We start from the raw sequence: 21,941 nt of genomic DNA on the forward strand, positions 1-21,941 counted from the left end.
AGTTGCCTTTCAGTTGGAGAAACTTAACAAATTCATGTATGTTTTTAAGTCACTTTCACTTACTGTATAACAATGTATTACATTAAGGTGGTACATTTAATTGACTGCTAATTGCATTGGCAGAGATACCATATCCCTATCTTGTAGGTCCTATACTTGACCTTCCCACATGCCCATACAGACTCCAGAAGCCATACAGCCCTGCAGAAGTGTGGTATTGTGCCAAGATAAAACAGTTTTGGTTTTAGTGAATACCAGAAAGCTGGAATATCTCTTTTATCTGAAGATTTGGAGAAGAAAAACATTTTATTTAAAACAAAAGCATTAGTATTCAGAGAAGAATGGAGAATTTTATAATTTTTTTTAATGTTTATTTATTTTAGAGAGAGAGACAGAGTACAAGCGGGGGAGGGGCAGAGAGAAAGGGAAACAGAATCCAAAGCAGGCTCCAGGCTCTAAGCTGTCACCACAGAGCCTGACACAGGGCTCGAACCCACGAGCTGTTAGCTCACGACCTGAGCTGAAGTCTGAAGCTTAACCAACGGCACCCGAAGAATTTTGTGAGTTTTTAATGTTAAATTAGAAGGCTAAAAATGAGAGCCCCTTGAGGCTATGTATCCAGGCAAGCACTTCCCTTCTCAGGTATACCCACATCCACACAAACTAGTGTTCTCCTCTTTTGACCTTTGTAGGGTATATTCATAGGAAAACTTGAGGTATACAAAGCCACTAATGGGCCTCCTTTCAATCTGCTATCATGCAGGGTACAGCCAGCACACAGCAAACTCAGCCTCAGCCAACTGCTGACTTAGAATGATTCTAACCATGGAAAAGAGCTGATATTTTGGAGTGCCCACCTGTTGGAGAGGGTGTAGTAGATGCTTTACGTTTACATTTATTCTTCCCAATAAGTTGATGAGCTAAATACACTGTTTCCTACTTTATAGCTCAGAAAATTATGGCTCACAAAGATTAGTAATTTACCAAAGTCATAACTGGCAGATCTGGGATTTAAACTCTGGTGTAATGCTACTGCACTTGATAGTTATCTCTTTCCCAGGAAATAGTTAACTGGTCATTTTGGTTTCAGAATCATTTATGTAATATATCAAGGGGTGTGGAATATTGACAATTATTGGTCACACACATTCGTTGTGTGACTTTGGACAAGTCACTTCACCTCTAAGTGCTAATAGCTTGTGTGGTAAATTAGATTGGACTGGGTGTCTCTAAGGTTCATTGGGGTTCTTCAGAACTAAGTATTTGCCTCTACACATTGTGCCTCTTCTTCATTAATCCTTGCACTGTTGCTTTTTTTTAAATTTCTTATATGGATTACAGCCTTTGCTTTTTTAGAATTTCAAATTTCAAGGCTTCATGATTGAATCACGAATCACTTTGCAAAAAAAACATAGTAATTTAGCTGTTTAGTGAGTGCTGCCATCTTGTGTCTACCATTTTATGAGAGAAAAAGTTAGAACTTAGAAAAATCATACTGAAGTATTTTTTGTTGTGTTTGTTTTTTGCAGGGGGGAAAAACACATTTCATATGATTTAGTGGGCCAACAACCTCAGTCAAATAGAGAGGACAATGTCATTTAGCAAACAACTTTGACATTTGCTTATGTTGCCTCCTTTTTGTTATCCCTTAGTCAGACAGTGAAATTGAGATGTGAAAACTAATGTGAATTTATATATCAGGGTTCTAAATTATTCTGTTTCAAGATAGTTTTTGAAGAGCTAGTATAAGATGTGAATGGTTCTATGATGCATGGTTGGTAATACTAGCATCCTTTCTCTTGGTGCTAACACCTTACTTGTTCTGTTGTTTCACCTTAAAATTGTACTTTTCAGTTTATTAATAGACAACAAAACTATCAAAGGAAAATGGAAGAGCAATATAGGATTTTTAGAGCAATTTGTTTACTATGATGTATTCATTTGTAGCATAAATACATAAAATGAAACTGACTTTAAAAACAGATGACACTTAAAGAATTTTGGCATTTCAGATGTCTTTAAAAATAATCTTTCTACCCTTTAGACATTTACTTTTAACAGACCATGGGGGTTTCTTTGAAAATGTTAAATGACTTATTATAGCCTTTTGTTCTTTTGTGCTCTTAAAAATCTAAAGTGTGATCATTATTCAAAATTATAGTCTTCCATTAAATCCATAGAGTTGGAGCTCTGGAAGAGAACTCTTTGGAGTTAAGCATTTTTGGTTGCAATCTTAGACAAACTTTTTTTCCTTTGTAAAATAAATAAATATCTCTCTTACAACACTGACCACATACTAAATTCTTGTTATGTATTAGTTCCCTAGCTTTCTTCTCCCCTCTGCTTTTACTGCTAAACTCTCTAGGTGGCCTCAGTGACTTCTTTAGGCTCACAAACTAATACATGTCGAAATTAGTTGTAAGTATGCATTCTGACTTTTAAGACAAGAAACTAGTAAATTCACCAACAGTAGAAACTAGTAAATTCACCAACAGTAACATTTTTAATTTCCAAATTACTATGTAGTGTTCCTCCCCTTGGCTCTTTTGTTAAAATGGTTTTTCTTATTTTAATTTTAGGCCACTGAAAGGTATGATATATTTGATTCACGACAGTCCATTTCAGCCCAGGAATCTACAGTGGTGACAAGGACATGGGACTCCTCCTGCCAGATTCCAGATGGTTCAATACACTTGACACCCTGGCTGACAACTGTGAAAAAGAACCTTGGATTACTTTATTTTATTTTTGTGGGACACCACAATCCCAATTCCATAGGACACATCAGGTAAACTGTCTTATCACTCAAGAAAAACATACCCCTTTTTCTTTTAAAATCTTACATATGAAAAGCAGGGAGCCAGAGTATTTTAAGAAATGCCCTACCCTTTAATAACCTTGTTGTTTTGAAAATAAGTCAGTTAACTCTGGTATGGAATATAATTAAGGAAGACTTTTTTTTTTTTTTTTTTTTTTTTTTTGAGAGAGAATCCCAGGTGCTGTAAGCCCGACCTAGGTCTCAATCTCAGGAGGAACTGTGAAATCATGACCTTAACTAAAATCAAGAGTTGGACGCTTAATCAGCTGAGCTATCTAGGTGCCCTAAGGAAAACTTTTTAAACTTCAGTTTAGTCTACCTCTGACTTTAGAATCTATTTCTCCCTCTTTTTTTTGTTTGTTTTTTTTTGTGTGTGTGGGTTTTTTTTTTTAACCTTTTCAGATGTGTTTATGGATTTCTGAAATTTGTTTAGGTATTTGTTTATGATTATGTGAGGTGATACATTGTGGTAACCATTTCACAATATATACGTATCATATCTTCATGTCATGCACCTTAAACTTACACATTGTTTTATGTCAATTACATCTCGATAAAGCTAGAAAAAAAATAGAAGTTGTTTACATCAAGTTTTGTTCTACAAGGCCACATTTCTCACAGTTTCAAAAATGACAGCTGTCCCTGATGCACTGCTATTTGGTATCAGCATAAAGTGTTTTCTTAAACTCACTAAAGGTATGAAATATATTGGCATCTTATGCATTTGATTTTCTGAGGAATCTGTATACTAAAATGTCTGATAATAGGTGTTGTTTGTCACTGAATCACATGTCAGGAGAGTTTTCAATGCTTGATTCATAATGCAGATTACCAACTGTGTTTTGTATAGAATGTTGCTGGGTTGTTTTTTTTTAATTATTTCCTTTTAAAAATTTGGAACTTTAGGCATCTAAATGAAGGCTATAATAGAAATATATTTTTCTTACAGGAAGATACTCCTGAAATCCTTTTTAGAAAAAAAGGTAAATCTCTATTTACCTTTATAACTACAACCATTACCTTAATATGGATCACTCCTTAATGTTTCTTAAGACCCTTTAAAAGTTGTGTGTGTGGGGCCCCTGGGTGGCTCAGTCGGTTAAGCATCTGACTTTGGCTCAGGTCATGATCTCGCGGTGAGTTCGAGCACCACGTCCTGATCTGTGCTGACAGCTCAGAGCCTGGAGCCTGCTTCACATTCTGTGTCTTTCTCTCTCTCAGGCCCTCCCCACTCATGCTCTGCCTCTCTCTCTCTCTCTCTCTCTCTCTGCCCACCCCCAAAAATAAATGAACTTTAGAAAAATAATTTTAAAAAGTGGCATGTATTTCAGAATCACCTCATACCCTTACTGTAGCTCTTATCTCATTGTATACCTTTTTTAGTGTATATGTCTGCCACTATATTCTATAGTTTTTGAAAGTAGGAATTTTGCTTCTATCTTGTTTAAAGCCAACATTATTCCTGGACCATAGAAGGCATCAGTCAATATTGTATAGTAACTGAATTTAAGAGATGTTTCAAACTGAATTTAAATTTTTTTTCTTTCTTGCTAAGGCTTCAAGTTCCCTGTAGAATTCTAAAATAACCTTTGCTGATGAGGATGTCTGATACTGTTACTGTAAAAAATGAAACTGAAACAATGAAGGATTTGGAGGCAGAAGTAAAAGATAAAACCAGAGTTGAAAATCTTATCAAATCAGAAAACTATGGGAAGATTTTGGCAGAGAAGAATGAACGTTGTATTGACAACAATATTGATTTGCAGGTAAACAGGATTTTCTCTCTGACTACAAATACTAATTCTCAAGATACAATTATACTCTTTATACCAATCTCACTCTCAAAATTCTAAAAGGGTAAGTTGACCCTTTGGGACGTGTTTACTAGCTGTTTTTTGAGCTATCTGGATCAGATTGTTGAGTGTAGCTCTTTGAATTGCTTGTATCTTTGATTTGCTTTGTATTTACTTATAATTGCTTTCATTTGTATGTGTCCAATTCATTTTTTATTGGGTTTCTACCTTTTTGTACTCCTGCACCTATTAGCATCATGAGAGTTCAGGATCTAACCTAAGAACCCTTAAAGGAGAGAAGAATAAGTAAGATTGCAAACTGTAGAAGTTTTCTTGCCAAAAACAACCCTTAAGGGAAGCAGTCACCCATGACTGAGAACAGAGGTTGCTGGGAAAAACGAATTCATGTGAGGCTTTTGCTGCTACACATATATGATTTAGAATTAACTACTGAGAAGGCTTTTAATTCCAGGCATAGATGGAAATTGATGAATTGGTCAACAGATTCAAGATAGGTAAAAATTATTTCAGGTAGTACTTACAGTATTCACTTCTGAATGTTCTAGTAATGTCCCATGATTTGTGAGTCAGGAAGATGGCATAAGGGCTTGGCTTACTGAATGTTTAGTGAATTTGTTGCCTAAGGCAACAAAAGTGGTTTTTTGCCAATATTTAACTGATAGATGGACTGGCCTGGAAAGTCCAAAACTATTTCACTCACATATCTGACACCATGGTGGGAATGGCTGAGATGTCTTCTCACCTGGAACTGGGAGCATCTCCCTGTGGCCCCTTCAGCATGGCCTACCAGGGTAGTCACACTTACTATGTGATGACTCAGGGGTCACAGAAAGAATGTTCCAGGAGGCAACCACAGCTGCAAGCATTCTTTTGACTAGGCTTATAAGTCCCAGAATGTCTCTTCTGTCATCTTTTGATGACATATGTGAATAAAGTTAGCCCAGATTCAAGGGAGGAGCAATTAGAGTCTCCATCTCAGTAGGAAAGAAAGACCTTTAATCTACCACAGAACTTTCTTAAAATATTATTTCTAACTCATTTGTTTTAGTTTAGCCCTATGAATAAAGAATTCTAGTTTGGAGAAAATATTTTATCGTTATTCTGTCATTCTTATTACATCCTGAAGATCTCGAGGGCTACTTTTTTATAAGCATAAAGGGCTATTTTTTTAATATACTTTTCTTATAAGTAAAGAAGTTTCTTTTAAGGGTTATTTCATTCATTCAGTCAGAAACTTTGTTTATTCCCCATTATATGCCAGAAATATGTTAGAAAATGAAAGCAACTCACATAGCTATAAAAAGGCATTTAGGCCCCACTGATTAAGTATAGTCAAGTGGTAATTACCTAAGAAATTGGCAGAAATAACATACTTTTCCTAGTCATTTTTAGTAATAGCACTTTTTAAAACAAATTGCCAAGCTTGCCGTCACTACACTGTGATGGCAGCATGCCAGTATCCTGATTGAATCAGAGAAAATCTGCTAAAATTCTATTGCACTTATTATTGAAGTAGTAGAAGATTTCCTTTTAGTCCCTTTTTTATACCTAATACTCCCTCTTCCAGGTCATGCTTATAAACAAGCGATCAGTTTGGATTATTGCATTTCTTACTTTGTGTGTTGTGTTGCCCTTGGCAGTAAGCACTGTTGAATCATGGCACAGTTCATACTATAGGAATATAGGAAAATTGCATGCATTCCCCCAAACACTTACTGAAAGCCTATTCTATGCAAAGGAAATACTATAGTAAGCAAAAATGAACATGGTCTCTGACATACTCCATTCAGCATCATGACTATAAAGATTGGGAAGAGAAACAAAGAGAACATGAGAATTCATCTTATATTAATCTGTTGAATGCTATATTCACAGTTTGTTCAGATGTTTTTTAAGAGTTTACTGTATGTGAGAATATTTACTCTGCTTGGAACTTTTTGAGATCCAACATGCCTCCATGCAAGGTGTCTGGCAAGAGGCTTACAGTCAAAACAACTTACATGGAAGAGATTTAAGTAGTGGAATTTAGAAATGGAAGTAGATTAATAAATATAAAAGTTTTTTCCTATATTTTTACCTATTATAATGTAAAAAAACGTCAACTGTGTTAACCATCAGTAGAATAGTCTTGTTACGAAAAATCTGGCTAATATAAAATTATCTTTTAACTTACTATGGAGTTACCTTATGACATACTAGTAGACATTTCATCATTCTTGGGTACCTTTAAGATGCTGGCTAAAGGTTTAATTTTAATAGCCACTGTATTTACTTAAATTTAGATGTGTATATCAACTTATATATGTTTCCTATTAAGAATTTTGAATAAACCAATATATTGCCTATTTCCTTGTCTATCATTCTGAATAAACTTATATCTGTTGTCTGCTTCAACCCAGTAATACTTGAAGTGACTTAGAAAAATGAAAATGTTTCCTCAAGAAGCATATATTTCATCCATTCCCAAGTCTTAATTTCCTGACCACCCCCTTAGTGCTTTATTTAGAAAAAGTCATTTTTGAATGAAGGGATGTAGTAGCTTCTATAATACTGTGAAGACATCTTACAGTTTTCTACTATGTTAAGGTGTTAAAGATAGCATTTATATAAAAAATTTTATCAAACTGGAGAGAGGACAGCAGACATTGGACATTACCTTCGATGATTACAAGTGGACTATCTCATAGAGCTCCTTAACCATTGCTTTTATATGTAATTCTGCTGGCGTGACTCTCTTTTTTAAAAATGTTAGTTGTGTTCTTCATTCAGAGTTATATTTCGGGTTATAATCTTTTATAGAAGTTTTAGAATTACTTCCTTAAGAATACTTTAGTGCTAGGGGCGCCTGGGTGGCGCAGTCGGTTAAGCGTCCGACTTCAGCCAGGTCACAATCTCGCGGTCCGTGAGTTCGAGCCCCGCGTCGGGCTCTGGGCTGATGGCTCAGAGCCTGGAGCCTGTTTCCGATTCTGTGTCTCCCTCTCTCTCTGCCCCTCCCCCGTTCATGCTCTGTCTCTCTCTATCCCAAAAATAAATAAACGTTGAAAAAAAATTTAAAAAAAAGAATACTTTAGTGCTAATTTGAGCGATCTGTGTACATTAATGTCAAGAAGTTAACTTACCTACATAATTACTGTGGGGTTGGTTCTGAACTGTTGATTATGGTCCCAGATAATTGTGCAGAGAGTTTTTGCTGAGTAATTTTTCTACTGCCACACGCTATTCCTATTACAGATATTAAGTTGTATATTGGACTTTTTATGATTATATAGTAATTAGAAGATTGGAGTGATGAGGAGTCAAGCTTCTAAATCCAGAAAAATGTTCGACTACAACTAATCTTTAATGAATGGTGGGGGAAGGGGAGAAGTGTTTGCTTTGGTTTTCTTTGTATAACTGATTAATATGCCCTCTGGTGTTCGATTTTTCTCAGGGTTAGAATTTTCAGATTAAATTTAGGGTGAACTACTTGTCTTGATTTTTTGTAGTCATTTATTTCAAATGTAAAATTAGGAATCTTGTGCTCTGCTTACTATATATTCAACTTCCCCATTCTTTTTTAATTGTATTTTTGTACAGGACAAATGCTTTGTGTAGGGGTACTCATCTGTGTACATGTGTATATAAACACAATCCAAACCTGTTTTAGAGCAGATTAAACAATGATCCCTCTCCCAACAAATTATTTATTGAACAATAGGATGGTCAGTCCAGATTGTGTTGGTAACCTTTGTTGTGGAGGAAATGAGAACTGATTTTTGTTTACAACTAGATCTTTATGTGCCAAAGAGCATGAACAGCTTCTGATCTATATGAGTGAATTTACCAGACAAAATCAGTTGAAGTAGGTGCTTAGTATACTCTGTTTCTGTAGCAGGCCCTTTGATAGTCAAGACAAAATACCTACATCTTGTATCCCCAGGTGAGCTCCAATGCCTTTCTTTAAAAAAAGGGAAGATGAGGCATGGAAGAGACAAGAAAGCAATGGCAATCTAATAGGGTTATCAGAAAAACTCAAGGTACAGACCACATTGACCAACAGGAGGTTAACAGGCATTAAATTATTTAATTGATGAAACATGTAAAGAAGTTTTTGTTTAAAGGATTGAATGAGGGGCACCTGGGTGGCTCAGTCGGTTGAGCATCCGACTTCAGCTCAGGTCATGATCTTGCGGTCCATGAGTTAAAGCCCCGTGTTGGGCTCTGTGCTTACAGCTCAGAGCCTGGAGCCTGTTTCGGATTCTGTGTCTCCCTCTCTTTCTGACCTTCCCCCATTCATGCTCTGTCTGTCTCTGTCTCAAAATAAATGTTTAAAAAAATTTTTTTCAAATAATAAAAATAAAGGATTGAATGAAAGGCTGTCTGTGTAAAATCATACAGATCTTAACTGTTTTCCTTTTTCTCCAACAAAGATATAAAGGATGTATCTAACATACCCAGTATATAGTGAGAGCCTAGCTAGTGGTAGGCATAGAATCTAGGTAGATTCTCTCCCTATAGAATAAATATCCTATAATATTTATTATCGTCAGCATGTTACTAATTATTTATTACTAATAGCACAACAACATGGCTTGTTAGAATAGTCCCTTTATTCTCACACAGCATTCTTTTTTTTAGTAGTAAAATACAAAATAAAACTTATTTCTTGACATAAGCTCCCCAGAATTGCAGTGAAGTACTCTTTGTTTCTTTGCATTAAGTTCCAGATTTGTATATTATACTTTTATTGTCTTTTATTAATATTTAATGAATTCAACTTTTTTTTTAATGTTTATTTTTGAGAGAGGCAGAGAGAGCGTGAGCAGGGGAGGGGCAGAGAGAGAGGGAGACACAGAATCCGAAGCAGGCTTCAGGCTCTGAGCTGTAAGCAGAGCCTGATGCGGGTTCAGACTCACAAACCATGAGATCATGACCTGAGCCGAAGTCAGACTCCTAACCAACTGAGCCACCCAGTTGCTCCAGTCAAATGATTTTTGAAAAGGGTGCCAATACCGTGGAGAAAGAGTCTTTTCAACAAATGGTGTTGGAACAGCTGGATATCCACATGCAAAAGAAGGAAGTTGGAGCTTTACTTAATGCCATATATAAAAATTAACACAAAATCTATGAAAGACTTAAATGCAAGAGCTAAAACTATGAAGCTCTTAAAAGAATACAGGGGGGAAACATCATGACATTGGATTTGCACTGATTTCTTAGGACACCAAGGGGATTTTTTCAGTCCCCAGCCCCACCACCTCCAAGACATCTCCAGTTCCCAGGGATACCTGCTGCAATCTGCACACCCAAGACAGAAAGGGCCATGGAGCTGGAGCTGCCAGACCTATTAAAAGTTGACAACTTTAAGGAAGTCAAAGGGTGAACACTGAATAGCCACAAAACAGACTGAAGAAGGTGTGGGGTAATACCCCCAAGATTCTGAATCTCAACACCCTCCCAGCTGGTACCAGTATTGGACTATACTTTGAACAGTGAGGATGTTGGATACCTAAGACAAAAGCAACAACGCTAATAAAGGAAAACAACCATTAACCTGTGGAAGCTACCCCAACCAAATGATTAGTGAAGTCAGACTCACTGAACATTGGGTATTTCCAGCAGAAACACACATAGCCCAGAGCAGCAATACACTGATGATGGCCCCACAGACAATGGGAGGAAAGCCACTGGCCTGGTTCAGTATTACCAGAGAGAATGTGGCATTTTCAAGAAAGGAGTTGATGCTGAGATCTGAGACAACACTATATTAGTCTTCTGGTGCCAGACCCAGACAGTGTGTGTTTGGGTTCAGGCTGGATGGGTTTCCATTTGAATATCATGGACATCAGTGGAGGTATTCATCACCACCATCACCCTTTAAGAACCTGAGGAAGAAATGCCTTGGAAGAGACGTGCCCTCTGTTAATCCCATTGACATTTCTTCCAAAAAAGATCCTGAGTCCGCAAGAGATGCTCAAGGTAGTAACTTACCATTTTGTAGTTAAATTCATAAAACTCAAACAGTCACAGCTAAAGTTCCCAGAGTTTATCTGAGCACCCCTTCCGTTTTCCAGATATCTACACCCAGGTCACTTGGAGAGCCAGTGGATAACCAAGAGTCACCTCCAGCCTTCTACCTCCATGTGGTTTTTCCAGAGCAGTGATAACTCAGTCATCTTTCCCAAGCTTATTTTTGCCCAACTACCCTAAAAGCAGCATCTGTGTTTCTGTGCATTTTATAGTGAACCCAAGCTCTTTTTGTTGAGTCTTGTAAATGCTACAACATTTGCAAAACTGAGGACACTCCAAGAGGCATCCCTGACCAAAGCTGGAGTTTGCTTCCTAATTAGTGAGACTTGGCTAATGAGAGTCAGACAAGATAGCCAGAGTGTTCTCAAGATGGATGGGTTTTGGAAGGGGAAAATAAAATGCTAAGCTCATGTGCATACATACTACCAATTGGCTCAGGAAGATATTCAGCATCTCTATCAAGCAGGTGAGAGGAGACTAGGGACAGATGAATCTTGCTTTAACATGACTCTTGCCATAAGTATCTTCTCTCAGCTAAAAACTACCATGGAGGCTTATTCCAGGATGGATAATCAAGATTTGTTAAGCTGTGTTGGCCGTGAATTAAAAGTGGTCTGAAGACCCATCTTCCACTATACCCTGAACCGCCTTGCTTTTTTTACTGAGAGGCTCTGCTATTCCATGAAATGTGCCAACACAGATGTCTCCACCCTGATCAGGATCATGGTCACTGGAGAGATCGATCTTTTATAGATAAAACATATGTTCAGTCAGTTGTATCAGAAGATTGTAGGCACAGTGATTGCAAGTGACACCGGTGGAGATTAGCAGAGGCTTCCTTTGGCTATGGTGGGCCAGTAGGAGGTACTTTTTTAAATGAATGAAGCCATTCAAAGATTATCCTTCAACTCAGTGACTGACCTGCTTGCAGCAATATCAATTCACTTAATCAAAAGAGCTTTTTACTAAAGGCTGTGTCAGAGTAATGTGTTTGGTTTGCATATGTAGTTATTGCCTTAATTCCAGTGTTATTTTTTTCTCGTATACAATCCATTTAAAGCCATATCACAATGTTGCAATAATGCAGTGTTCGTAAAGCATAATTCTCACTGCTTTTACTCTAATCAGGATACCAAATGGAATGTGATTCAAAATCTCGAACAGGGGGAGGGTGATTACTTTTATGACATTAGATTTGGCAATCATTTCTTGGCTATGACACCAAAGGCACAGGTAACAAAAGAAGAAAAGACAAGTTAGATTTCATGAAAAAAAACTTTTTAATTGTGCATTACAAGACACTGTCAACAGAGTAGACAGACAACCCATAGAATAGGAGAAAATATTGTAAATCATGTATCTGATAAGTGGTTAATAACCAGAATATATAGAGAATTCCTAAAAACACAAGTACAAAACAACCCTATTCAAAAATGGGCAAAGGACTTAAATAGACATTTCTCCAAATATCTATGAATGGCCAGTAAGTGCATGAAAAGATACACATCATCATTAAACATTAGGGAAAAGCAAATCAAAACCACAATGAGATACTACCTCATACCCATTTGGATGGATATCAAAAACCAGAAAGCACGTTTTGGCAAGATGTAGGGGAATTAAAACCTTGTACAATCTTGGTGGGAACTTAAAATGGGACAGCCACTAGTGGAAAGCGGCATAACATTTAATTAAAAAACTTAAAAATAGAACTACTATGTGATCCAGCAATTCCACTTTTAAGTCCCCTCCCCCCCAAAAAATAATTAAAAGGATTTTGAAGAGATATTTATACACCCACGTTCTTAGCAACATTATTCACAATAACTGAAACATTGAATCACCTCAAATGGATCCATCAACAGATGAATGAATGGGTAAGCATGTTTTGGTATATACATAAAATTGAATATTACTCAGCCTTAGGAAGGAAATTCTGCAACATGCTACAACCTTGAGGTCATTATGCTAAGTGAAATAATCCAGTCACAAAAGGCAAATACTATGTGCTTTCACCTTTATGAGGTACTTAAAAGTAGTCAGAATCATTAAGACAAAGTAGAATGGTTGTTGCCAGGGGCTGGGGAAAGGAGAATGAGGAGTTATATTTAATAGAGTAACTTCCAGTTTTACAAGATGAAGAGTTATGGATGTGGATGGTAGTGATGGTTGCACAACATTATGAATGCATTTAATACTACTGATCTGTACACCTAACCGCTAATATGGTAAATTTTATGTGTATTTTTCACTAATTTAAAAAAAAAATGAGGAAAAAGTAAAAATTATTCCTTAAAAAGATACATTTTTAAAATAATTTTATTCCTATTTAAAGTCAAATCTGGCTGCCAAAATGATACCAAAATATAAAACAAAGGCTGTTTGTTTTAATACACACAACATGTTTTCTCTGCTTTGTTGTTATGTATATATTATGTAATTTCAGTTCTTTGCTATTTGAAGTGAAGTTATAACTGATTTTTATTGAATAATGGCCCTTTGGCATTTTATAATCTATTTAATGGAGTAGTGTATTAGTTTTCTATTGCAGCATAGCATATTACTGTAAACTTAGATGCTTAAAAGTAGCATCCACTTGCCAACTCATAGTTCTGTTGAAGCTAAGTTGGGTTCAGCTGAGTTCTTTGTTTAGGGTTTCACAAAGCCAAACTCAAAGGTGTTGGCCAGCCTAGGCCCTTATCTGGAGACTCAGGGAAGAATTTGCTTCCAAGCTCATTCCAGTTGCTAGTGTAATTTAGTTCCTTGCAGCTAGCTTTAAGTTTGAGGTCCACGTTTCCTTGCTGACTTCTCAGCCACGGGCTGCTTACTCTCTGCTCCTTAGAGCCTGCCTGCAATCCTCCCATGGCCTCTCCGTCTTCAAAGCCAACACTGGTGTGTCATGTCCTTCTCACCCGTTTTCTTGCCCTTCTCCCAACCAAAGAAAACTTTCAGCTTTAAAAGAGCTCTCATGAATGTGTCAAACCCTGCTGGATTATCTGTATCTTATGATGGACTGAATTGGGACTTTAATTATGTCTCCAAAACCCCCTCACAGCTTTACTTAGGTTAGAGTTTGATTAAATTACCAGGGGATTGGAATATGGGGAGACCATCTTTAGTATTCTGTCTGTCACCGGTAGTAGTCTGAAGGTTTTGGGTTCTGGTGGACTGTTTAGTAATCCTGAACTTGGACTCTAAGGTTCTTGAGACCAGAAACAGTCTTATTCATCTGTGTAGCCCAGTGTGTGGCAGTGTCATGTATACAAGCAGGAATTCAGAACATGTTAAATTAAATGAAATCACAATGAGATCATTTTACCTCTTTTTTTATCTTTATTGTTATCAAAAGTTCCTTATGAATTAAAACTGAGCTGGTGAATGCATGTATGAGTCTATAAAAACTCTAAACAATTACTGTAGGGGTAACATACAGTATCCCCACTTAATTTTTTTTTAAGTTAAATCTTAGGTCTAGTGATTAGAAATAGGACATAGGTTTTCTGACATGCTAGGTTCCTAACTTTTAATAATGTATTACATATATATATAGTGCTTTAGGTTTTACAGAGCACCTTTTTTACTCTGCTGTTTAATTGAACCTATTCAGGAGCCTTGAAAATTAGTACAAATCATAAGAACTTTTATACAGATGAGAATAAACCGAAAAAAATTTGACCAGGATCACCTACTAATAAGCAAAGCTAGAAATTTGAAGTCAACCCTTCTACATAGGAAATACAGTTTGTACTTGCCATTTAATCATCTCTTTTAAAAATTTTCAATAGACTGGGGTGCCTGGGTGGCTCAGTCAGCTAAACTGACTTCGGCTCAGGTCATGATCTCATGGTTTGTGAGTTTAAGCCCTGCGCTGGGCTCTGTGCTGACAGCTCAGAGTGTGGAGCCTGGTTCGGATTCTGTTGTCTCCCTCTCTCTCTGTCCCTCCCCTGCTCATGCTCTGTCTCTGTCTCAAAAATAAGTAAAACATTAAAAAAAATTTTTTTTTAGTTTTTCAGTAGAAAGTTTTGTACTCTTGATGCTTAAAATTGTAAGGGTTTAAGAGAAGGGGAGTAAGTCACAAATTCTTTTCCCTTCTAGTGCCTTGGACATCATTTAGTTATGTGGATTTTCTAGTGTTCATCTATTGATTTTTCTCCCACTTTGTGGCCTGTAAGTCCTTACTGCATTATGTAGCATAACTTTTTTAATTCTGCTTTTAGATATCAGTACAGATTGTTAGAAATCCTCTTGAACAAATTAAAGAGGAAAGTAAATAGAAACAGAAGACAGTACCAACATGCAGAAGGTCTCATAGGCAGGAAGCACTGACATATGCATCTGTGTGCACTTCCATGCCGTTTTCTTCTTTATTTTTTCTATTTTTCTTTTGTTATTGCTAAATGACTCTGGTAATCCGGAGTCAAAACTCCCCCAAATATAGTGCTTCTTATATTTCAAGACCTTTGGATACAAGGTCACACTGGATACAAGGACACACTGGTACTGCAGATTCTCATTTTTTCTTCTTCTTCCTCTTCGAGAGAAAGAAAGACAGAAAGTGAGAGTGAGTGAGTAGGAGAGAATCTTAAGCAGGCTCTTTGCCCGGCATGGGGCCCGATGCGGGGTTCAGTCTCACCACAGTGATATCATGACTGAGCCGAAATCAAGAGTCAGATGCTCAACCAACTGAGCCACCCAGGAATCCCCAGATTCCCATTTCTGTTGGTTTTACATAAGGCTTTTTTTGGGTGGAAGAATGAAATAGTGGCTTTTTTTTTTTCATATGCAAAGCATACTAATCTAGATATTAAGAAGGACTGGGGCTCCTGGGTGGCGCAGTCGGTTAAACGTCCGACTTCAGCCAGGTCACGATCTCGCGGTCCGTGAGTTCGAGCCCCGTGTCAGGCTCTGGGCTGATGGCTCAGAGCCTGGAGCCTGTTTCCAATTCTGTGTCTCCCTCTCTCTCTGCCCCTCCCCCGTTCATGCTCTGTCTCTCTCTGTCCCAAAAATAAATAAAAAACGTTGAAAAAAAAATTTAAAAAAAGAAAATGAAGATGGAAATTAAAAAAAAAAAGAAGGACTTTTTCACCTGTTTTATGTTTGGTACCAAACTAGCTTCCTGGTTTTAATGTGTATGAATGATAGATACCTATTGGGGATTGGGGTTGAGAGGTAGATTGGAAGGAGGTGGGAAGAAATAAAGTGTTTAAAACCTGTCTGGCTTCATTTCATAGGCACTTCAGCTGCTTTCCCAAACCAGAGCCTGGTATCACAAACTAGAGCTGGTTGTCCCAGCGGGTGTCCAGGTCGTGTGATCTTCCAGTCTTGCTGAATGAAATGCATATTGTAACTGCCCTCTTTTCTTTCTGCTTCTTTGCCTTACCCTAGACCAGGCAAAAAGGATTCCATCATTAATAAACTGGTGGTGTGCCTCTTTATAGTGTTAAAAAGACTCAGTAGATATGTGGTTGTACTCTGACTCAGTGTGCATTTAAAGCATTCTTAGTAAGTTTGGAAACTTTTCTAAGCATAGCTACTTAAAATCACTCAGGTGTGTGTGTGTGCGTGTGTGTGTGTGTGTGTGTGTGTGTTTGTATGTTTTCCTCACCTTAGCTAAAATGTAATATGTTATAAAATTCTTAAGAAGTATATTTTATTTTAGTGTATCTAATTAGTTACTTTATAAGTTCCATTTAACTCAGTTAACATGGAAATTTTGGCCATTTGCTGACTTAAAGAAAATACCAAAATACCCACAGAAGGATTTTAGAGAATCTTCTATAAGTGTGATTCTGGGAGGAATCAATACTTTTTTACTTAAAACCAACTTTGATTTCCTCATTTCCAGTACTTTGTGCAGGTAGTTTCTCTGTGGTTTAGGATTATGAATTAAGCAACAAACATTTTGTTTCAGTGTGAAATTTAATACGAATCTTTCTTGTGTGTTCAGCGGCCTTTGCAATCCTTTGGACAGACAGGAAAAAGGTCTAAGGTATAGTAAATATATTTTGTGCTGGCATGCCAAGGGCCTTCCTTCATGCTTGATGAATCCTTGTTTTCATACAGCGCTGCATTCAGTTTAGTTTTGTCATATTTTGTTTGGGGCAGAAAGCTTATTTTGTTTTATTTGGGGTTTTTGTCTTGCCTAGTCGCTTTTGTGCATTGCTTTTATACCTTTAATGGTTCTCTATCTATAGAGAAAATGGCTTTCTCACCATTCTTGGTTTTTGAAATTGGAATTAGTCCCATTCTTGCTATTGCTGTAGTTTTCAAAACTATATTTGTTTTCCCTCTTAACAAAGGGTTTTAGTGGTATTTAATGATATATTTAACTTGCGCATTTCACCTACTTTTATATATGGCAGAAGCTATAAAGAAACTTTAACTCTAGGGGGCTTTTGGATATGCCCTAGATTTGTGAAATGTAGTGTTAATTTTAAATACTTCTCTTTAGTCGAGCTCAAAGTTAAAGCTAGTTCGGAGCCTTGCAGTGTGTGAAGAATCTCCACCACCCCCTACAGCAGAGATATCACAGGAGAACCAGGTAAAAAAAAAAAAAAAAAAAAAAGAAAAGAAAAGAAAAGAAAAAACAAAAACAAAAAATTGTTATTTAAAGGCATGGTACAATAACCTGCTTCCTGGAGAGTATTTTTTCATAAGGTTAAATAAAAGTTGTATATGCATGTGTGTGCATTATGTATGTGTTTTCATTTGTTTGCTTTATTTTAAATGAGTGAAGCTAATTTCATAATACCACCAAAGATACAGATAAAAGTCGGGAAAACCTCATTGCTTCAATCTGAGGCTTGGTGCAGTGGTTTCTCTCTGGAGAAATGTAGGGATTATATAATTAACTGGGAAGATGACTTTAAGGGATTATAAATTATTATTGAAACGTTATAAAATATTAAGTAGTATTTCTGAGCATAATTGTGATGAAATTTGCCCTTGTTATTTTGGCTTTTATAAATTTGTTAAACACTTACTGCTTGTGTGTGAAGAGGAGACTACCCAAGACTTTGGCTTGATATATTATTTTACTTATTAACCTGAATGCATGCTGAAGCCAGTTTTCTAGTTAGGTTGGCCATAATAGTTTAATACTTCTAATTTCTCTTCTGTCTGTGCCTGTAAAATATTAAACAACTGAGGTTCAAGCAAATGGTTCAGTTTGCCTTTTATATATTCTTTTTAATGCTATGACTTTACTTTTCTGATAATCTTAGCCATGCATTGATCTTTGTCTCATGTTACCTTTGGACATTTATCCCTAAATAATTTAGGACGCTTTACCAATGTTTTTATCAGTGTGATAACTTTGCCTGTTGGTGATTTGTTCTACTTAAGAGTTTGAGCAGCCTGATATCCCGTTCTGTATCAATAATAATTTTCAAAGAATTGAAGCAACTGTTTGGTTATTTAAGAAACTGTGAGTAAAACAAGGAAAGGGGGGGAAAAAGGCCATGATAGGTTGTACAACCTTTTTTTTTTTTAAATAAATGCCAGTTGTACGTTAATTCAAAAGAAAAAAAAAGATTGTTATACTTTGCCTTGATTTAGAAGCTGATGCCCTCAAAAGCCTATTATAGATGTGAAAGATAGTTGTCACATATTTAGAACATGTTGGGTTTTTTAAAACCACTTCACTTCTTTGTTTCCAAAATACAAGAAAAGGAAGGTTTTGAAAATATTTATTGTCAACGAAGAATGTATAAAAATTAGTTTCCTTTGAAATTTGTTCAAGTGTCAGGAACATAGTGTTCAAATTGTATGATTTTTATTGAAGATTTAACTACATAGATAAAAGATAGCTCTATGTATTTATTCTATAAAATAGATACGCTTTAGTAATAATGAACTTTCTAGCAAGAAGCAGAAACACAATCAAATGTTTTCTTAAGAACTATTGCCTAGACAACATGTTTTAAATGTTAACCTTTGGCTTTTACATGGTTGTTAATAAGGCTAGAGAGTTATGGTATACTTTGGAAGAAATCAATGAAATTGTTTTTGAAATAGCAATTTTAAAAGTTATTTTGTACAAGAGTGAAGAATACACCTGTACAAGGTGGAGCGGTGGATATTGTAATTTTTTTGAAAATCCATTTTTTCATTCTGTTGGCCAAAATGTTACACCATCTTAGCCTCCTGGAATTAGTCCAAGGATATTGAGGAAATGAAAAGGGTCATTCATAATTAGACTGCTAATACAGAAAAAGTGCATACTTGATGAGAAAAAGGATAAGGTGATCTTTGTACGTTTTAACCTGATCTGAAAAATAGTGGAGGGAAAATTCTGATAGTGCTACATAAATATATCTAGTGAAAATTCATGTGAAAAATTAATATCAAGAGTGTACATTATATATTAATGTATACATTTTTGATCACAATTTTCCTGTTTATATAAAGTTCAGAAACTAAGTTACAGCATATGAATGAGGAATAAAGTATTTATGCCAGAGTTCAGTATTCCACTTACTAGATTCTTTCTCAGTTTCTCTTGGATACAATAAATTCTTTATTTTCAGGTAAAAACCCATTATTGTTCTCTCAGAGCAAAAGATATTCCTTTTAGTAGAAAGTCATCTTTTTCCAAGCCTTGACTTAACAATTGCACCTGAACGAGAATTAGAAAATAAACTATTTCCCATGAAATGTGCTGGTATCTAATTCTTGGTAGTAGAGACATTTTCCAACTAATAATGCCTGCTTCAGAATGTGATTTTTGAGGAATTAATCTGGAATAAAACTCATTAGTCAAAAGGTTGAGAGGCAATTAAAAAAGAGATGTCACTTGTGTCTGATGAGAGCTTATGAGAGGGAAGTGACCTCAATAACAGATGTCAATGACAGAATGAAGAGTAAAGGCATTACAGCTTCCTGTGGAGATGTTGCTATCCTTCCAATTATTTATAGTCAGAAGAGTTCGTTTAAAAGGACTACTGGGTTTTTGAATATGTCTCGTTGATTTGCTACTAAAAACAAGGCCTTGGTACCAACTGAAAGCAAGGCCTTGGTGTATGAAGCCTACCGTATTTTTAAATACAGTTCATCGTGACAAAATAGTTTAATATCTGTAATTAAAATGTAGGGCTTTGGGAAGGGAATTTAGAGATGAAATCTGATACTCAGTGGAAGCTGCTTTTAGTGAAGGCCTAAATGTGAAATCTTCCAACTGGATTCTATAGGTTATTCTTGAGTTAGGAGTAAAATCTATAAGTCAGGAAAACTTCTGTAATATTCTACTTCTGAAACATAGCTCTGGGATTCATTTTTAAATATCTGTTTTACATATAGGAATAGAATAAGGAAAGTGGATAAGAAAATGAGTCATAGTGAGAAGAATGACTTTTACCAATTGATGAATGTATGAAGTTGATTAATATATGAAGTTTGGTAAGCAAGACAAAGGAGGGCATAAAGCAGATGTTCATCATTCTACTAAAAATTGCTAGTCCAGAGCTTGTGCCCTATATTCTAAACCCAAATTTGAAGTGAGATGAAATAGGAAGCAGAAGAACAAAGATAAAAATAACAGTCAGCAACCCTATAGGAAAAAGTACATACATATATTTGACCAGAAATTCTGTCAAATATTCTTTCCAAAAAAAATTACATGGGTAAAAAAAGGTTAATAAAATTCTTGTGACTTCAAGTTCAACTCCTGAAATTTATATCCTTTTTGATGTTGATTTATTACACTTATTTCCATGGCAACCATCACCCAGAAAAGTGAAGTAATTGATCAGTGTTTTTCATCAATAAATAATAGTATCATTTAGTCTACAAAAAGGTCATACCTCTGTCTTTAGTAGAAATGATCTGGAAATTATTCTACCTTTATGACTTGGCTTGAATAGATTTGTGACTTTTTTTTTTTTTTTTTTTTTTTTTGCCTTTTTAGGCTATGTGAATTAATTTCCAGTAATTTCTTTGGGCTCTGAAATTACATTTAATGTTATTATTTTTGAAATGGAATGTAGAATTCCTTTTTCTATTTTATAGAATATGATTACTTCACAGGGTTAAATATTACATATCCAGAAGGAAAACAATCTTGTTTGAAACCTTTCTAAAACATGGTGGTGATTGAAAGAGGAACAGTAATATGTCATTCATAAATAGAAAATAATCAGATGTGTGGATTTGGTTTTGGAAAATCTGTACTTACATTTTTATATGGCAAGAGAATTGGAAGAGTGTGAGATTATAAAGGATACTCAAAAAACTATTTTTTTGTTAAGTGTTGGCTTGATGCTCACTTGTTCTTACTGTCATGATTGAGATCATTATTCTTTTGTTTGGCAGTGGCATCTCCAGTACAAAAATAGGCTAAGAAGACCTTGCTTCTGACCCTCCAAGGGTTTTACAAGTAGATATATTCAGAGTAACATAGAAAATATCTTATGTTCTGTAAAGTAATTTTGAGGACACGTTTAAATTGATACATTCAACTCAAAACATTAATTTTAACATTTTCTATCAAGACTTTGATATAAGTGGTAAAATATTAAGTTGTATTCCAGTATGAAGAATCTAATTAGTTAACATAAAAATCTTTATCCTTTTTCTCCTCCATACAGTTTTGTGTTACTCAAAAAATATAAATGTGTGGTATTAGCTGAATTGCTTTATATTTTCATTTATAACTGATTTTGCCTTCCAACAGGAGAAAATTCAGATCCAGTTAACGCAATCATTTGAAAAAGAGGAGAAGCCCTCAAAAGATGAAGCAGAAAAAGAAAAAGCCAATGATAAGTTACCCAGAAAAATGTTATCAAGAGGTTTGCAATTTATTCGTTTTCAAACAAAATTTTAATTTTACTGTCAATAATTCCATCCTTTATCCCTTGAAACTTTATGTATAATATATCTCTAGTAAAAATGATAACAGAACAGACTTAAGGGATGTTAAAATAATTTGCTCATCTGGGCAAAATGGCATAACACAAATCTGAACATCAGTAAGATGCTTCAGCCAAAGAAACTGCAACATATGCCAAAATCACTGAGGCAGATAACTGTCTTGACCTCTTATTGGTCTCTCATAATGAAATACTGGAATCACTATGATTTGAATACTTGAGTCTGTTAAAAATAGTATTACTCTTTAATTCTATATGATACAACAAGCTGATGCCAAAATATGCAGTATCTGTTAAGAATATTCTTGGAAACCCAGAATGTTTATCTTTCATAACAAATTTCAAGGAACTTCATCATCTAGCATTACAAGTCAATGACAATACTTCTTTAATTTATAAAACCAGTTACATTGGCCAGTATTATGAACAGTGTGA

At 35.7% G+C, this 21,941-nt stretch overlaps 1 protein-coding gene across 13 annotated transcripts in view; it reads left to right on the plus strand.

The window, feature by feature from the left end:
* Nucleotides 1-21,941, plus strand: part of R3HDM1 (R3H domain containing 1) — a 206,357-nt gene that overhangs the window by 75,501 nt on the left and 108,915 nt on the right. For 10 of the 13 annotated variants that reach the window (XM_040474936.1, XM_040474937.1, XM_040474935.1 and 7 more), the window contains exons 2-7: nt 2,580-2,788; nt 3,768-3,801; nt 4,374-4,584; nt 16,589-16,630; nt 17,093-17,182; nt 21,311-21,425. In XM_040474936.1, coding sequence (XP_040330870.1) covers nt 4,414-4,584; nt 16,589-16,630; nt 17,093-17,182; nt 21,311-21,425 — 418 coding nt within the window. In that variant the 5' untranslated portion in view covers nt 2,580-2,788; nt 3,768-3,801; nt 4,374-4,413. The remainder of the gene's footprint in view (nt 1-2,579; nt 2,789-3,767; nt 3,802-4,373; nt 4,585-16,588; nt 16,631-17,092; nt 17,183-21,310; nt 21,426-21,941) is intronic. The other 3 variants (XM_040474944.1, XM_040474948.1, XM_040474938.1) reach the window with 2 other exon arrangements.

Source organism: Herpailurus yagouaroundi, unplaced genomic scaffold (genome assembly GCF_014898765.1).
Source record: "Herpailurus yagouaroundi ecotype Mexico unplaced genomic scaffold, PumYag 140, whole genome shotgun sequence".
In the NCBI taxonomy this organism is placed as follows: Eukaryota; Metazoa; Chordata; class Mammalia; order Carnivora; family Felidae; genus Herpailurus; species Herpailurus yagouaroundi.